The sequence below is a fragment of the Amia ocellicauda genome, chromosome 5 (assembly GCF_036373705.1).
Source record: "Amia ocellicauda isolate fAmiCal2 chromosome 5, fAmiCal2.hap1, whole genome shotgun sequence".
In the NCBI taxonomy this organism is placed as follows: Eukaryota; Metazoa; Chordata; class Actinopteri; order Amiiformes; family Amiidae; genus Amia; species Amia ocellicauda.
Window position 1 is genome coordinate 36,834,071 of NC_089854.1, and position 15,754 is coordinate 36,849,824.

General features: G+C 38.3%; 1 protein-coding gene across 2 annotated transcripts in view; it reads right to left on the reverse strand.

Annotated features, from left to right (window-relative positions):
- usp6nl (USP6 N-terminal like) overlaps positions 1 to 15,754 on the reverse strand; it is an 81,928-nt gene that overhangs the window by 42,485 nt on the left and 23,689 nt on the right. Inside the window, exon 1 of one of the 2 annotated variants that reach the window (XM_066705051.1) lies at positions 10,657 to 10,922. The exons of the other annotated variant lie outside the window; for it this stretch is intronic. Coding sequence (XP_066561148.1) covers positions 10,657 to 10,711 — 55 coding nt within the window. The 5' untranslated portion in view covers positions 10,712 to 10,922. Of the gene's footprint in view, positions 1 to 10,656; positions 10,923 to 15,754 lie in introns of those variants that run through there. 2 annotated transcript variants of the gene reach the window in all.

Here is a 15,754-nt window from a genome sequence, read left to right on the forward strand (position 1 = left end):
ATTGTTTAATCATACACCTGACTATATGACTACAAAAATCCCTGACTGTGTGCAAGTGTACCTGGAAGAATTGATGCTGTTTTGAAAGCAAAGGGTGGTCACACCAAATATGGATTTGATGTAGATTTTTCTTCTGTTCACTCACTTTAGTATATAAATTTAATCTATTAACACGACTATTTTAGAAAATATATTTGAAACTTTTGCACAGTACTATATATATATATATATATATATATATACATACACACACACACACACACACATACATACACACACATATATTATATATATACATACACACACTATACACTCACCTAAAGGATTATTAGGAACACCATACTAATACTGTGTTTGACCCCCTTTCGCCTTCAGAACTGCCTTAATTCTACGTGGCATTGACTCAACAAGGTGCTGAAAGCATTCTTTAGAAATGTTGGCCCATATTGATAGGATAGCATCTTGCAGTTGATGGAGATTTGTGGGATGCACATCCAGGGCACGAAGCTCCCGTTCCACCACATCCCAAAGGTGCTCTATTGGGTTGAGATCTGGTGACTGTGGGGGCCAGTTTAGTACAGTGAACTCATTGTCATGTTCAAGAAACCAATTTGAAATGATTGGACCTTTGTGACATGGTGCATTATCCTGCTGGAAGTAGCCATCAGAGGATGGGTACATGGTGGTCATAAAGGGATGGACATGGTCAGAAACAATGCTCAGGTAGGCCGTGGCATTTAAACGATGCCCAATTGGCACTAAGGGGCCTAAAGTGTGCCAAGAAAACATCCCCCACACCATTACACCACCACCACCAGCCTGCACAGTGGTAACAAGGCATGATGGATCCATGTTCTCATTCTGTTTACGCCAAATTCTGACTCTACCATCTGAATGTCTCAACAGAAATCGAGACTCATCAGACCAGGCAACATTTTTCCAGTCTTCAACTGTCCAATTTTGGTGAGCTTGTGCAAATTGTAGCCTCTTTTTCCTATTTGTAGTGGAGATGAGTGGTACCCGGTGGGGTCTTCTGCTGTTGTAGCCCATCCGCCTCAAGGTTGTACGTGTTGTGGCTTCACAAATGCTTTGCTGCATACCTCGGTTGTAACGAGTGCTTATTTCAGTCAAAGTTGCTCTTCTATCAGCTTGAATCAGTCGGCCCATTCTCCTCTGACCTCTAGCATCAACAAGGCATTTTCACCCACAGGACTGCCACATACTGGATGTTTTTCCCTTTTCACACCATTCTTTGTAAACCCTAGAAATGGTTGTGCGTGAAAATCCCAGTAACTGAGCAGATTGTGAAATACTCAGTCCGGCCCGTCTGGCACCAACAACCATGCCATGCTCAAAATTGCTTAAATCACCTTTCTTTCCCATTCAGACATTCAGTTTGGAGTTCAGGAGATTGTCTTGACCAGGACCACACCCCTAAATGCATTGAAGCAACTGCCATGTGATTGGTTGGTTAGATAATTGCATTCATGAGAAATTGAACAGGTGTTCCTAATAATCCTTTAGGTGAGTGTATATATATATATATATATATATATATATATATATATATATATATATATATACATACACACACACACATATACATATATATACATATACACACACGCATATATATATAAACAAACACCGTGACATAGTATAGTGTATGTATAATAAGAAGCTTTGAGAAAGGCACATCATTGGAACACATGAAAAAACTATTTTAGCACCTTTCAGCCACCATACATGCCCCGAAAAAATAAAAAAATAAAAAATAAAAAATAAAAAGAAAAGTGTAGCCCACTTCTTGTGCCACTTCACTCTCGCTACTGCAGCTCCGGTATCAATTGAGTGAGATCAACAAACAATAACTGACTAAGAGTCATAATGGTTGGTCTCGGAAGGATAAGAATAAACATTTTCATACTGTACAGTCATACAATGTTTGTGTATCAAGTAAAAAAAAAAAAAAAAAAAAAGGACACAAAGCATATCAGCATGTAGCCATATAACTGTTATTAAATAATATTTTATTATATTGTTATTTACATGTTATGAAGTTAAAAAACAAAACATGACACTCACAAGTTGAATTTGATGCCACCACAGTCTGTTGAAAGAGATTGTTGTGATAGCACATTGAAAACTATTGGTATGTATGCAAGTCATTAATAATAAAAATAATACCGAATCAGATTACTGATGTTACAGTTAACAATAAGTAAATTAACAGATACATATAAATGTGCATGCTCTCTTAACTTGCTGGTACTGCTGTACAGTCAAAACTACACGTTATTCTGTGAAATGTGGAGTTCGTTTCCTGATTGCATGAGAGCTTAGACCTTCCAGTGTCACATTCAAGTTTTTCAAGCCAACCGAACTCAGTTCTCTTGCCAAGCGGACCGAGATCACATCTTTCAGTGGTCTCCATTTCGGTTCGGTTGCCAATCGAAATTTGTCGTCCACACCCTTCTCCAAATTAACTGAACCATGCTGAATACGAAACAAACCTCTAGTGTGAATGAGCCCATAGTTTTTAATCTGCGTTTCTTAATGAACCACATCAAGACTTATACAGCATTTGAAAAGCTGTCGGGGTGAAGTGAGCCCGACAAATAACAGAATGATCGTTTTCAAAAATGTAACCTTAATAAATCACCTTATTTATGGGATCTTTTGTGTTCCACTTGTGATGTCACTGCCGAAAACTCTTCCTGACCGCTGTTTCAGTGCAAAATAAATGTATGTATAGTATGTATATACACTACCGGTTAAAAGTTTTAGAACACCCCCATTTTTCCAGTTTTTATTGAAATTTAAGCAGTTCAAGTCCAGTCAATAACCTGAAATGGTACAAAGGTAAGCGGTAAACTGCCAGAGGTAAAAAAAAATTCTTCAGTTTTTGGTAACCTAATGTAAATTTCAGTTATATACTGTGTTACTACACCCTCTTAAGCATTATTTGGCAGTGTTACGTGCAGCTCCTGTGCATACAAGTTACATTGTATTCCTACAATGCGCACATCGTTTGAAAGCTTATTCTCTTGGCTGCCAGCTTGTTTCATTCTCAAACACATCCAACTTACAGTTTCCATGTCGTCTGCCGTCATTCAGAGCCCGGGGGGTAAATCGGTTTCTTTTGTTTAGAACAACCTACAATTAACCCAATATATATTATTTGATATTCTATCAAACAGAGAAGTTCAGATCCAATTATGTAAAATTGTTGCGTATTCGTACACTAAACAGTTTTCCATCTTGACATTTTGAGCTCTGTACGGGTGTGTTGTCTCTACCAAAGGGTGGATGGTCTTGTTTCTATCATTAGACTGTCTGGTCAGAATGTGTCTTAATTGTCAATATTTTCTGAGATTTTGTATTCCTACTCAGACCTAGTATCCCCCCCCACCCCCCCTCCATTTCAGAATGTGGGGGGAGGGGGCGCATAAATGTAGAGGGGTATAATAAATTAGGGAATGCTTCACATCATTAGAAAGCTGAGAGTCTTAGCTTTCATGGGATACCACTTGGCAAACAACACAACAGTGAAGAGTATGCATGGGATTAAAGAGAAGCACATGGATTTGGTGTCCTTTTAAGGGTACCAGAGGGGTTTGTCAGCTTAAGGGGTTACATTTTGTTAAACAAAACGATTCCATTCTTTATTTTTTATCTCCAATTGTTTATTTGTTCTATGCTTTAATTTCAGAGTACACAGACATTAAACTGCATAAATGTCTATAAAGACTGGAAAAATGGAGGTGTTCTAAAACTTTTGAACGGTTAAAGGAAAAAACAGAATAAATCATCCTATCATGCTCTGTGCCATGTACAAAAATGCTGAGCAGGCCTAGTTGACCTCGATATTGGATACAAATTATAAGAGGAAAGGATCTAAGTGACTCTGAAAGAGGGGTCATTATTGGGGCACAAATGGCAGGAGCTTGAGTCACAAAGACTGCTCAACTGGCTAGTGTTCTTGACAAGTGGGCGAGGGGCATATAGGGGCATTTTCCTGACATGGTTTGGGTCCAGTTGTCACCTTAGAGGGAAGGGTGACTGCAAATCATTACAAAGTTATTCCGAGTGATCACTTTTATCCTATGTTGACACGTTTCTATCCTGATGGGAGTGGTCTCTTCCAGGATGACAATGCCCCCATCCACAGGGCACGAGGGGTCACTGAATGGTTTGGCGAGTATGAAAATGATGTGAATCACATGCTATGGCCTTCGCAGTCACCAGATCTCAATCCAATTGAACACCTATGGGAGATTTTGGACTGATGTGGTTAGACAGCACTTGCCACCACCATCATCAAAACACCAAATGAGGGAATATCTTTTGGAAGAATGGTGTTCCATCCCTCCAGTAGAGTTCCAGAGACTCGCAGAATCTATGCCAAGGCACATTGAAGCTGTTCTGTTGGCCCAACACCTTACAGAGACACTTTATGTTGGTTATCCCTTTAATTTGTTACCAGTCTGTATGTATTTATAGCCTATGGTATTTTAACATAGTTTATTAATATATAGTTAGTCTTAAACAATATGAGGGTTTTGGACTTTTAATGTAGCATTTAAAATCCTGTTCTGTGGGGAAAAGAGGTCCATGTCACATCTTAATGTTTCAGGGTTCCCCAGAGCTATATTAATAAAAATGGGTGCTTGAATGTCGAAAACAAAGTACAAACCTGAACAAAAGTTATCCCCCTAACCCCCCCCCTTTTTTTTTTTAATGGAAAAATCCGAAATCAGGGAAAAATAAATCAGAAAATTCAAAACAATTAAACAAATTTCATATAGCCCTAAGAATCTGGCCTCTTAAGATGTGTATCGTATGCTACTAGGACGTTACTGGCAAATCAAAATCAGGATTTGTCCATAAGACAAATGTTTTCTACAATGTATGTGTAGGTACACTCATCCACAAGCATGAGCTAAGGAATGCATGGATGTATTCATTCATGGAAAAAGGCCCTGATAATTCTTAAGTGGAATAAAATATGCTTTTATTGGATCAATCTAATGTCAAGCAATAAACACTGAGGTAAGTAAATAGTGATTCACTTGGTAAATTGAGCACTTAAAAGGGCTTAGCTGTTGATCTTTGAACATTAACAGCATACATTTACATATTTCAAAATTTAAAAAGGAAAAGGTGAATAGGGGCATAATGGCATAAATTAATTAATTAGTCACTGTCTGGGTGTATTTTAATAGTTAAATAGAGGTCTTATTCCCCCAACAATGAAATACTGCCTTTTCTAAATGATCAATCCATCTCAAAATCACTATTTGGTATAAAGCCCTTCAGAGTTGCCACGGAGTGCTTTACAAATTGAAAATCAACACAAGCTTGTGTTATTAATATAAAAAGTATTGTATGTTATTAATACAAAAGTAACAAACCTCATTAAAAACCTCCTAATGAACCAGGCTGTCAAGATGAGATCGAAGTTAATTGGAAACTATTTAAAAATCTTTTTGGCCTGAATAAATACATGAATTACAACTTTTCTAGTATGTTTACATTTTTATTTATATTAATATATCCCATTTACAGACTTCTAAATGAATACATGTCAAAGTGGTGTTTTTAGGGTGATCACACAGCAGCAATACAGACATAAGTTAAGTTCCCAATCCAATGCGATAAAGCAAACAAGTACTACAAGACTTATATACTAACAACTTGGTTAACATGGTGTCCTCAGTCGGTAAGTGATGGTCACCAGAAGTCTTTAGGGGAATGTGATGTGGTTAGGTGCAACATCCTGCATTGAACACAGGATAAAAGCTCAAAAAAGCTCAAAAAGCTCAAAATCTGAAACTTAAATGATAAATACCACCATAAAATATGTAATGACCTGTTATTCAGGGGCTTATTTAGACACCAGTTTGCCTGGGGCTATCAATTCACCACAACTCTTGGAACAGACTCAAATTGAAGAGGATTATAGTACATGCCAACTCAGCAAAATGGCACGATAATGCAGGTTTGCAAATCTGAATAAACCCTATTGAAATCATTTCTCTTCCTAAAGTTGTTTTATGGACATGGATAATGGTTAAAACATCTTATTAATAACACAAGCCATTCCAAAATCTTACCATCTGTGAACTTAAACATTTAGCCTACTGCACATTAACCTATTTACTTTAGATTCAATGCTTCGAAAAGGGAAAACGTTTGCCGTTCTTTCAGTGCCAAGCCTCATCATTGAGGAGAAAATGACCTTGTTTTATATACAGGGTCCACACATATACTGAAAAGATCATTCTGAGTGTAAAATCAAGACTGTGCTGATTCAATATCTGCTTCAGTCAAGTAACAGCCTCTCTTGTAATGTACCATAGATAAGGCTATACAAATTCTGCATTTCCCTCTTCCCTAACTTCCAAAACTGACTTTGTAGTCAAATTAAATACTGTAAACTTCAGAGTTTGCTTGTTTTCCTGTGATTTATATTTTGTGCACATAAACATACATACTGCAATGCATAATAATGGATAATCATTACATTACTGGTTTTCAAATATAGCAATCATTTCCTTTATGCATATAGTAAAAAAATATTTGGGTTGGTGAGTAATACCCTAAGAATGTTAAGTTTGCAATACCACTAAAAACAAGATACTTTGACAGAGAGAGACAATCATCAACTCCTGCAATCAAGCATTTTGTCTTGCTTTTACAGGTGGAAATATTCCAAGCATCTAAATTCAAACAAGGCTTTAAGTAAGGTGTGTGTTTTAAATCTTTCATGTTCCTGGCTGTTGAACAAAGTGTTGATGTTCCTATCCTTAGCCCTTTGATGTACCTAGATGTCTGGCATCCATAAAATATTCCAGGATTCTTTCACCTCTAAAGGATAAGTTGCTAAAATTGCTCTGGAAGACAATGTGGGGATGCCGAACAGTCCACGTTCATCTTTGTTTCTTTGTTTCTAGAAGGACACTTTAATGACTGCCTTTCTTTCATCCCCAAGGTAACTTGACTAATGAGAGAAAGGCACCAGTAATAAGGAATTGGCAATAGAGTATACTGATCTCTGCCATTAATCATTTGATTTCCTGATGACTGGCCACGCCATTTCAAAAGTAGTGATGGTCCATTTCTCTTATGTTGGCACTGCTATATGTGGGAGAGTTGGGCTGACATGAGGATGCTTGCCCTGTTTGGAGAAATGGCTGACAGCATAGAGAGACAGGTCCCCCCTGACTCGAGTCTGACGGCCTGGAAAGTCACCAGAAATGACTACTGAGGTTAACTGTGCAATCCTTGATCATTTCTTGTGAAGCAATCCCACAGAAACACACTTCCATGATCTTCCATGCGTCTCAAACCACATAAAACATAAGGGAACTACTAAATGTATGGCACTCTAAAATATCCCCCACCCACTTCCTTTGCGAGGTCCCAGAATAATTCAGATGTGAGTGAATTTCGATCAGCACTCTTCACTGTCATTTCTGACATGCATTGTGCTCACTTGGCATTGTGGGATTGACGAACAGCAGTAAACAGTCCACAGCCATTCTTCACACTTCCTGCTTTTGTTCAAAGCACCAGAAAACACAGTATGGGGGTGCATGGGTTAGTGTAATGTGTGCTGAATTTCAATAATACTGCACAAATGTACCAACTAGAAATAACTAATTTTCATGATAATATTCCAAACATTTAGGCTACATCCTTAAAAGTTTTTTTTTTTTAAAGCTAAAATTAATGAAAGGCATTAAACCATCCACCATCTGGAGCCAAAACAAACACGAAACATAGCAGAATAAGAAGTGTTAGGCTCCAAATACACTTGAAGTTTGTTTAAAAAAAAATAAAAAAAAGTTCTGCAAAAAACAAATGCATTTGTATGATAGGCTATAACCCTCAAACACTGCCTCTACTGTAAGTGCTCAACTTCTCCAATCTGCAATGATCGCCTGAATGCAAATATCTTATTTTGTGTAAGATATAAAATGTGTGGACCTCTCGGCATTAGCTGCCTCAATTAGAATATGTTGCCACCTAAACTAACTTATTAATTTAAAGGCATGCCGTTTTCTATGTGCATACATCTAAAGTAACATTAAAACATTAAAAGTTAACATATGTCATGCTATTTTCCAGCCTGCAGTGCTATATTCCTGCATCAAACTGCTGCAGTCCTGCTTATAGAGGACTTCACACAAACCCTTTTTGTCCAGCCAAACAGCCTGTTCTGTGGCTTATAAATAAGATTCTTGCACTGAAAAGCATACTGTTCTCCTTCCAACTTTCACATTTCTGCAGTAGACTTGAAAGGGCCTATATTCAGGGAGTACAGCTGCAAACAGTCCACCCCGCTGAATTCGCAGACACTCAGCCTACAAACACTATACAACACGGTCACTAAGAACTCTTATGGAAAACGGTCTCGGGAGGATTTTCCTACACTACCGATTTAACTGAACTGGCAGTAAGCCACAGGCTGTAATTTTCATTTATGGTCAACACCCCCCACAAAAAAGTAGAAACCCTAAAATATGCATAGTTCAGGAGTTTGTTTTTACCATTGACAGTGTGATTCCATTCAGCGAGTTTTAACAGCATACTCTGAGCCTTTCCAATATGAACCAACCGTTACCGGTTTTCGGTACCTCAAAATGAAGGAGCAAAATGTATTGTGAAATGAGGATCCATACAATGCTTAAAGAAAAAGCTTTCATTCAATTTTATTTTTAATAAAAACATTGAGCTTTCACTCTTAGGCTACAACCAAAGCCCATTCTATCAGGCAGTTTCCAGAAGACAAACAGAAACCCATTTCAGTGCTGTAACCTGAATATTTTAAAATAGAAGGCAATTTCACTCAGTGTCTCGGCCACTATTTATTTCTTTCACATCTACCCAGTGCCATCATTTATATCAATTTAGCTGATGCTGAAGATGTCTCAGGATACTGGTGTCATGCCGTTTGTAACCAATCATTTTTACTTCAGAAGTACATCTGCTCAACAAGAAAGTTTGGAAATAATTAGACTTTCATTTCAAGACACCGTGTTCAACATTATTTGACAGTGATCTCCAGGCTATGGTGGCTATCAAGGCATTCAAGATGGAAAACAGGAGACACTTCTTCACACAGAAAGTTGTCACAATCTGGAACAAACTCCCCAGCGATGTGGTTGAAGCTGAAAATTTGGGAACATTAAAAAATAGACTGCATAGTATCCTTGGATCACTTTGTGATTAACTGACGCCAAACGAGCATGATGGGTGGAATGGCCTTCTCTTGTTTGTAAACTTTCTTATGTTCTTGTGGAGATTATTTTAGCACAATAAGCATACTTATGCAAAAAAAAAAAAAAATCATCACGTTGTGGAAATGTGCTGTTCATAAAGCACTGTACTGTAATAAAGCAGATTATAAGCAGGACATAAATTTGTCTAATGGTGCACAAGGCAGCTTGAATGTATCACTTCTCATGTCTGTCATGTGCCCAGAGGTGCAGAAAGAACTCTGTTAATATCACAGTTAATATATTACTTAATTAATCAGACTATTATTAATTTGTCTTCCCTTCCCACACTGCATGACAATACAGCATTTAGTCTGGGATATCTCTTGCTTTCAAAGATCGTTGTCGCCATTACTCACAGAAAACCATGTCAGTACAGGCGGTATTAAGCACACTGCTGTGTCATTAAATTGTCACTATCATAATCACTGCGACTGTGAAATGATCTTTAGAAAGACTCTTTATGTACACTCCAGACACAACATCACAACAAAGATTAACTCCCAAGAACAACACAGCTCTGATTCGTGCTTTTAAGGAAGTACGGAGGTACTATTTAAGTAACATTGCTTCGAGAGCTGAACATAGAAATACAACCATCTTGTTGTTCCAATCCTGTATCCTAAATTGGCCCGTTTAACAATTCTTACAGCACCACTGCAAACAAGTGTGGAATCACTTGGTTAACTGCAGGGACAAAGATTCCCATGAGTCCTTGTACATAGAGGGAACCGTCGCTGCATCTGTATTTGTACTTTGAAAAAGTTTGTCTCTAGCTTTACAGCAGAAGCAATTACACTTGTTTCTGTGGGACTTTGGTACACCAGAACCCCCCAAGGAAAGAAATGGACAACAACTGTTGACTAAATTATTCATTATTACAGCAAACGGTCCTTAAGATGTTCAATATAAGCACATGAAACGCACATCTATATAATGAGATCCAGGATGGTAACCCATTCCTCCTCCCCAAACGGATAAATATAACAAACCAGACACAGACTGTAAAACACAACAACAACCAACAATTGTTTTTCAGCCTGATATTTGTCAGGTGTGACCAACACTGACCACGTGACAGCTGTACCCCAGCGGGGGAAGGTGCTTCGCTAGTTAGAGATTTATAAAATCCACATTAGGTATAGCAGTGTGCCTTGGAAATGTAAGTCACAGCGATTAAACCAAAATGTGAAAGTGTGGCTAATGCACCTCCCGAGACCACAAGGCAGATAATCCTGCTCATCATCGCTTCCGATTCATTCCACAATTTAATGACATCTACATGTTAATATCAGAGATGACCAGAGCGAAGCACAAGTACCCCCAGAGCTGCACAACCCCACACAGTCAGCCCTGCAAAATCCCTGCTTACCTCTCTTGAAGCTTTCCTGGCACTCCTCGAAGCGATTTTGAACTTTAGTCCGCATTGATGATAAATACTGCTAAGCCATTCCACACTGAAAGCTACCTCATGCAGGGTCTTGCCAAGATGTTTAAATCTATTTATTTTTGTAAAATTTCCTTGCAAAACTAAATGTTTTATGCAAGCATTCTTATCATATTACTGTGATGCAAAAACAAGATGTTAGAGAACAGTTTTACAAAGAAGATGTTTGTTCACCGGACGAGAGACATGTCACTCCCCAATCCTACACTTTGAATTCCAGACCAAAAAAAAAAAAAAAACACAAGGGTCTATTGAGACAATTCCAAAGATCTGCCACAGTGATGCCTCCAGTTTTCCACAAGAGGGACACAGTAGGGCAAAAGTTGCAATTACTTGTATCTAATGTCTTCATCTTTACAGGAAAAGGATTAGACCGAAAGTGACGGAAGGCAAACCGATTTATTTTTAAATGCCTTTGCCTTTTAGAAACCCCAAAGCAAACAAACAGGGGGAAAAAAGGAGGAAGGATTACAAAAGTACTCAGCAACTAAGCCAAGCATTTCTGCCTACCGAAAGCCTGAACATGTCAATAAATGAAAAAGTTTTGAAAATACAAGGATAGAAAAGTGCATTTGAAAAAGGGAGGAAGATGGTGAGACTGAAGTGTCCCCTCCACTTTCAATACCATTCTTACTCTCAATTAAAATATTTTTCCCATTACAAGTTGTAATATAGGAAATGCTAATCTTTGCATGCTGAACAGATTTATAGTGTGCATTTCAAATTGAGCAAAGTAGGGCCACAAAAGGAAATGCCAATATCACTCTGTGCCCCACAGAATCAATTACGATGTCAGTACAAACAAAATAGTTTTATTGTGTGCGTGAATGAGGATTTGTAAACTTTAAAGTTTAACAGCCAAGAATACAACCCATCACGAAATGACGGAGATGTGTAAAGTACGGGCTGTGTGTTTAAGAGCAAGCTTTACTCCCCCCCCACCCCACCCTAGTGTTGGTCTCTGCAGAATTGTTAGACTGTTGAACTTAACCAGTGCATGTGTGGGTGGGTGATGTTTAATTGATACTATCTGCCATTTATCATTTAGAATAGAAATTAAAATAAACCCGTCATCTCCCCCATCATCTCCTCATTTCATTTGGATTCCAACACTAAGATAAGCCTTTTTCTTGACCTGGTTTTTTATGTAGCAGGAGTCTCAACTCCATTCCCAGGGGGCCGGAGTATCTTCTGTCTTCCGTTCCAACCCAGTTCCAAAATGGGTCTGATTAGCAGATTAACTGGATGGATTTAAACGCCTCTCTACGGGCTGCAAATTTTGTTACAGGTAGTGCCTTTTGAATCAAAATAATTATTTAAGCAATGATCTGTAAAACACCTTAAATTTATATATATGTGTGTGTGTGTGTGTATATATACATATGTGTATATATATATATATATATATATACACACACACACACACATACATACATACATACACACACATACACTCACCTAAAGGATTATTAGGAACACCTGTTCAATTTCTCATTAATGCAATTATCTAATCAACCAATCACATGGCAGTTGCTTCAATGCATTTAGGGGTGTGGTCCTGGTCAAGACAATCTCCTGAACTCCAAACTGAATGTCTGAATGGGAAAGAAAGGTGATTTAACAATTTTGAGCGTGGCATGGTTGTTGGTGCCAGATGGGCCGGTCTGAGTATTTCACAATCTGCTCAGTTACTGGGATTTTCACGCACAACCATTTCTAGGGTTTACAAAGAATGGTGTGAAAAGGGAAAAACATCCAGTATGCAGCAGTCCTGTGGGCGAAAATGCCTTGTTGATGCTAGAGGTCAGAGGAGAATGGGCCGACTGATTCAAGCTGATAGAAGAGCAACTTTGACTGAAATAAGCACTCGTTACAACCGAGGTATGCAGCAAAGCATTTGTGAAGCCACAACACGTACAACCTTGAGGCGGATGGGCTACAACAGCAGAAGACCCCACCGGGTACCACTCATCTCCACTACAAATAGGAACAAGAGGCTACAATTTGCACAAGCTCACCAAAATTGGACAGTTGAAGACTGGAAAAATGTTGCCTGGTCTGATGAGTCTCGATTTCTGTTGAGACATTCAGATGGTAGAGTCAGAATTTGGCGTAAACAGAATGAGAACATGGATCCATCATGCCTTGTTACCACTGTGCAGGCTGGTGGTGGTGGTGTAATGGTGTGGGGAATGTTTTCTTGGCACACTTTAGGCCCCTTAGTGCCAATTGGGCATCGTTTAAATGCCACGGCCTACCTGAGCATTGTTTCTGACCATGTCCATCCCTTTATGACCACCATGTACCCATCCTCTGATGGCTACTTCCAGCAGGATAAAGCACCATGTCACAAAGGTCCAATCATTTCAAATTGGTTTCTTGAACATGACAATGAGTTCACTGTACTAAACTGGCCCCCACAGTCACCAGATCTCAACCCAATAGAGCATCTTTGGGATGTGGTGGAACGGGAGCTTCGTGCCCTGGATGTGCATCCCACAAATCTCCATCAACTGCAAGAATCTATCCTATCAATATGGGCCAACATTTCTAAAGAATGCTTTCAGCACCTTGTTGAATCAATGCCACGTAGAATTAAGGCAGTTCTGAAGGCGAAAGGGGGTCAAACACAGTATTAGTATGGTGTTCCTAATAATCTTTTAGGTGAGTGTAATATATATATATATATATATATATATATATATATACACACACACACACACACATACACACACACACATACATACATAGACACACTGGAATTGCCACTGGAACATTAAATAAAATACAAACATGAGGTCACATTATTCTTGGTAAAAATCAATATATTAAATGGTATCCTTATTGGTCGTTAAGGACAGACATGCCAGAGATACAGAAGTGGGGCTGTACTGTTAAAATGAAAATGCTTTTTATAAGTAATCTATTGTGCATCTTTCAGGAGATGAAACTGACCGAGACAGAGCTCACTTCAGAATCCAATGCGATGAGATAGCCGTTTTCAAAGTCTGTCAGAAGTATAATGTAACCACAACAATTGATTTTCTGCTGTACTTGGAGAAAAAACTCTACTAATGGGCAATATTACAGCACAAATGCACAGCAGTATAATACGATTTAAACCAAAACAACATTCTGAAGCCCTTCAGATCACCAGAAAACAAACTGGCATTTCATTTGAGCATCGCCAATCTCAGACCTTTATCAGGAAAATCAAATTCTCTCATTTTCCTTTCCTGTTTATAATAATCATGTTGAAAAAAGACCGGGTGAGGAACACTGACCTTGATTTTCAATAGTTTTTATGACACTTTTTAATTTCCTTTTTTTGAGGACATGCTCGTTGTTACTTAAAGAAATCACAATCACATTTTATATAGTCCTAAAATGAATTGAATTACGATTGATCTACTTTCTGGACACATTAGGCTCCAATGGAAATAAACTAAAATCCCTTCAAAATAGAGTAACTTCTAATTAGAATATTCGACAAAATAACAAACGGAAGAGAAAACAAGTGGACAATATTCAGGCGATGGACAAATACCTTTAGTAAATTAAGAATGTATTAAAAAGTAACTTAATGTTTACATTTTTAATTTCTGTACTGACAAAAGTAAGAAGGGTAATACTGTATTGTAGTCTATTAAAAAAGTGTTTTTGCATAAACCCATTTAGTGTTAATGGAGAGACAGTAATGGAACACAGCTCTGCATTGTCTTAACGTCTAAATTATATTTTGAATACAGTATATATACATTTATTCTCTCCTTTTGATTTGTTTTAAACTTGCATTCAACTGAATACTCATTCATCTGTATTGATTGTATCTCAAACCCTCAAGCGGTTTGGATGACCGAGTTTTCTCCTGTTCATTCAGTTTCCTCCAACTCAAATTTGATTTATGCATAGAGCTTGATTATATATGGTTGTTGATCTGTGTCACCAAAGAAAGTCCAGTCTTGTCTAAATACTAGATATTTTCCTGCTTTTCAAAGATTCCTCTGACAAGCTGGCAATATGGCACCTTGAAGAGAATGTGGTGTTTTTTCCCTACATGTTACAGGCCCTTCCTTCTCATGTGTTAAGACGGATAAAAGAGGCAAACTGTGCAGAAAAGCCTACTTTTAGCAAGGATTCAGAGAAGCACAGCAGAGGTGACCTGAAAGAGCTTGAGATAATGCAGAGGTAAAGGGAGAGCCCAGCAGGGATCAAGGTAGCAAAGGCCACTATCAATGAATGCATTAGAAAAGGGCCAAATATTCTCACTCACTTTTTCTGTCCACCAAGCAATATACAGGACACCAAAAACAGGCAATTGTATGTAATTGCAATTAAGCCACATTAATTTAAAAAGTGGCCTTTTATAACTGGGCACCTTGCAAGATTTTATTTTAGTCCACACTTTTTACACTGAAAATAAATGCCCACTGCAGGAACACAAGTGGGCATTTTGCAAGGTGATGGTGAATCTTACAGTCAACTGCCCACCATACTACGGATGAGCTTTTGAAATGTTTAAAAACTCTACAAAGGAGTTCAGGACTGGGCAAGTATATAAAGGTATAAGCAACAAAAAAAACAACAGCTGATTTCAAACTAAAAGTAAAAAATAAATATATATGACCATTCTTAAAAGCCACTGCTGTCTGTAACACCATGGGGATTGAACGCTGAAGAACACCACAGATGTTGAAACTTGTTAGACTGCAGGGGTATTGTGCTGGGATGGACATACAATGGCAGTGTAAGTTTTGTGCTGTGGCAGGACATGCGTGTTGAAAATTATAGTGGTGGGAGAGGGATTATTACAATAGCCTGTCCCATTTGAAACTGCACCTATCCTACGTCACAACACCCTGGGAGGGGGACTGACAACCAGGCGAGATCAACTTCAAACTGGCCTACAGAGGAAAAAAAAAAAAGCAACAGGGCACCCAAAGTCAAGAATAAGAGATGGTTAAATAAGAGGAATACACTTCAGAGTACAGCGTTAAACATGATCTCTTGCAAAACAGCAGCA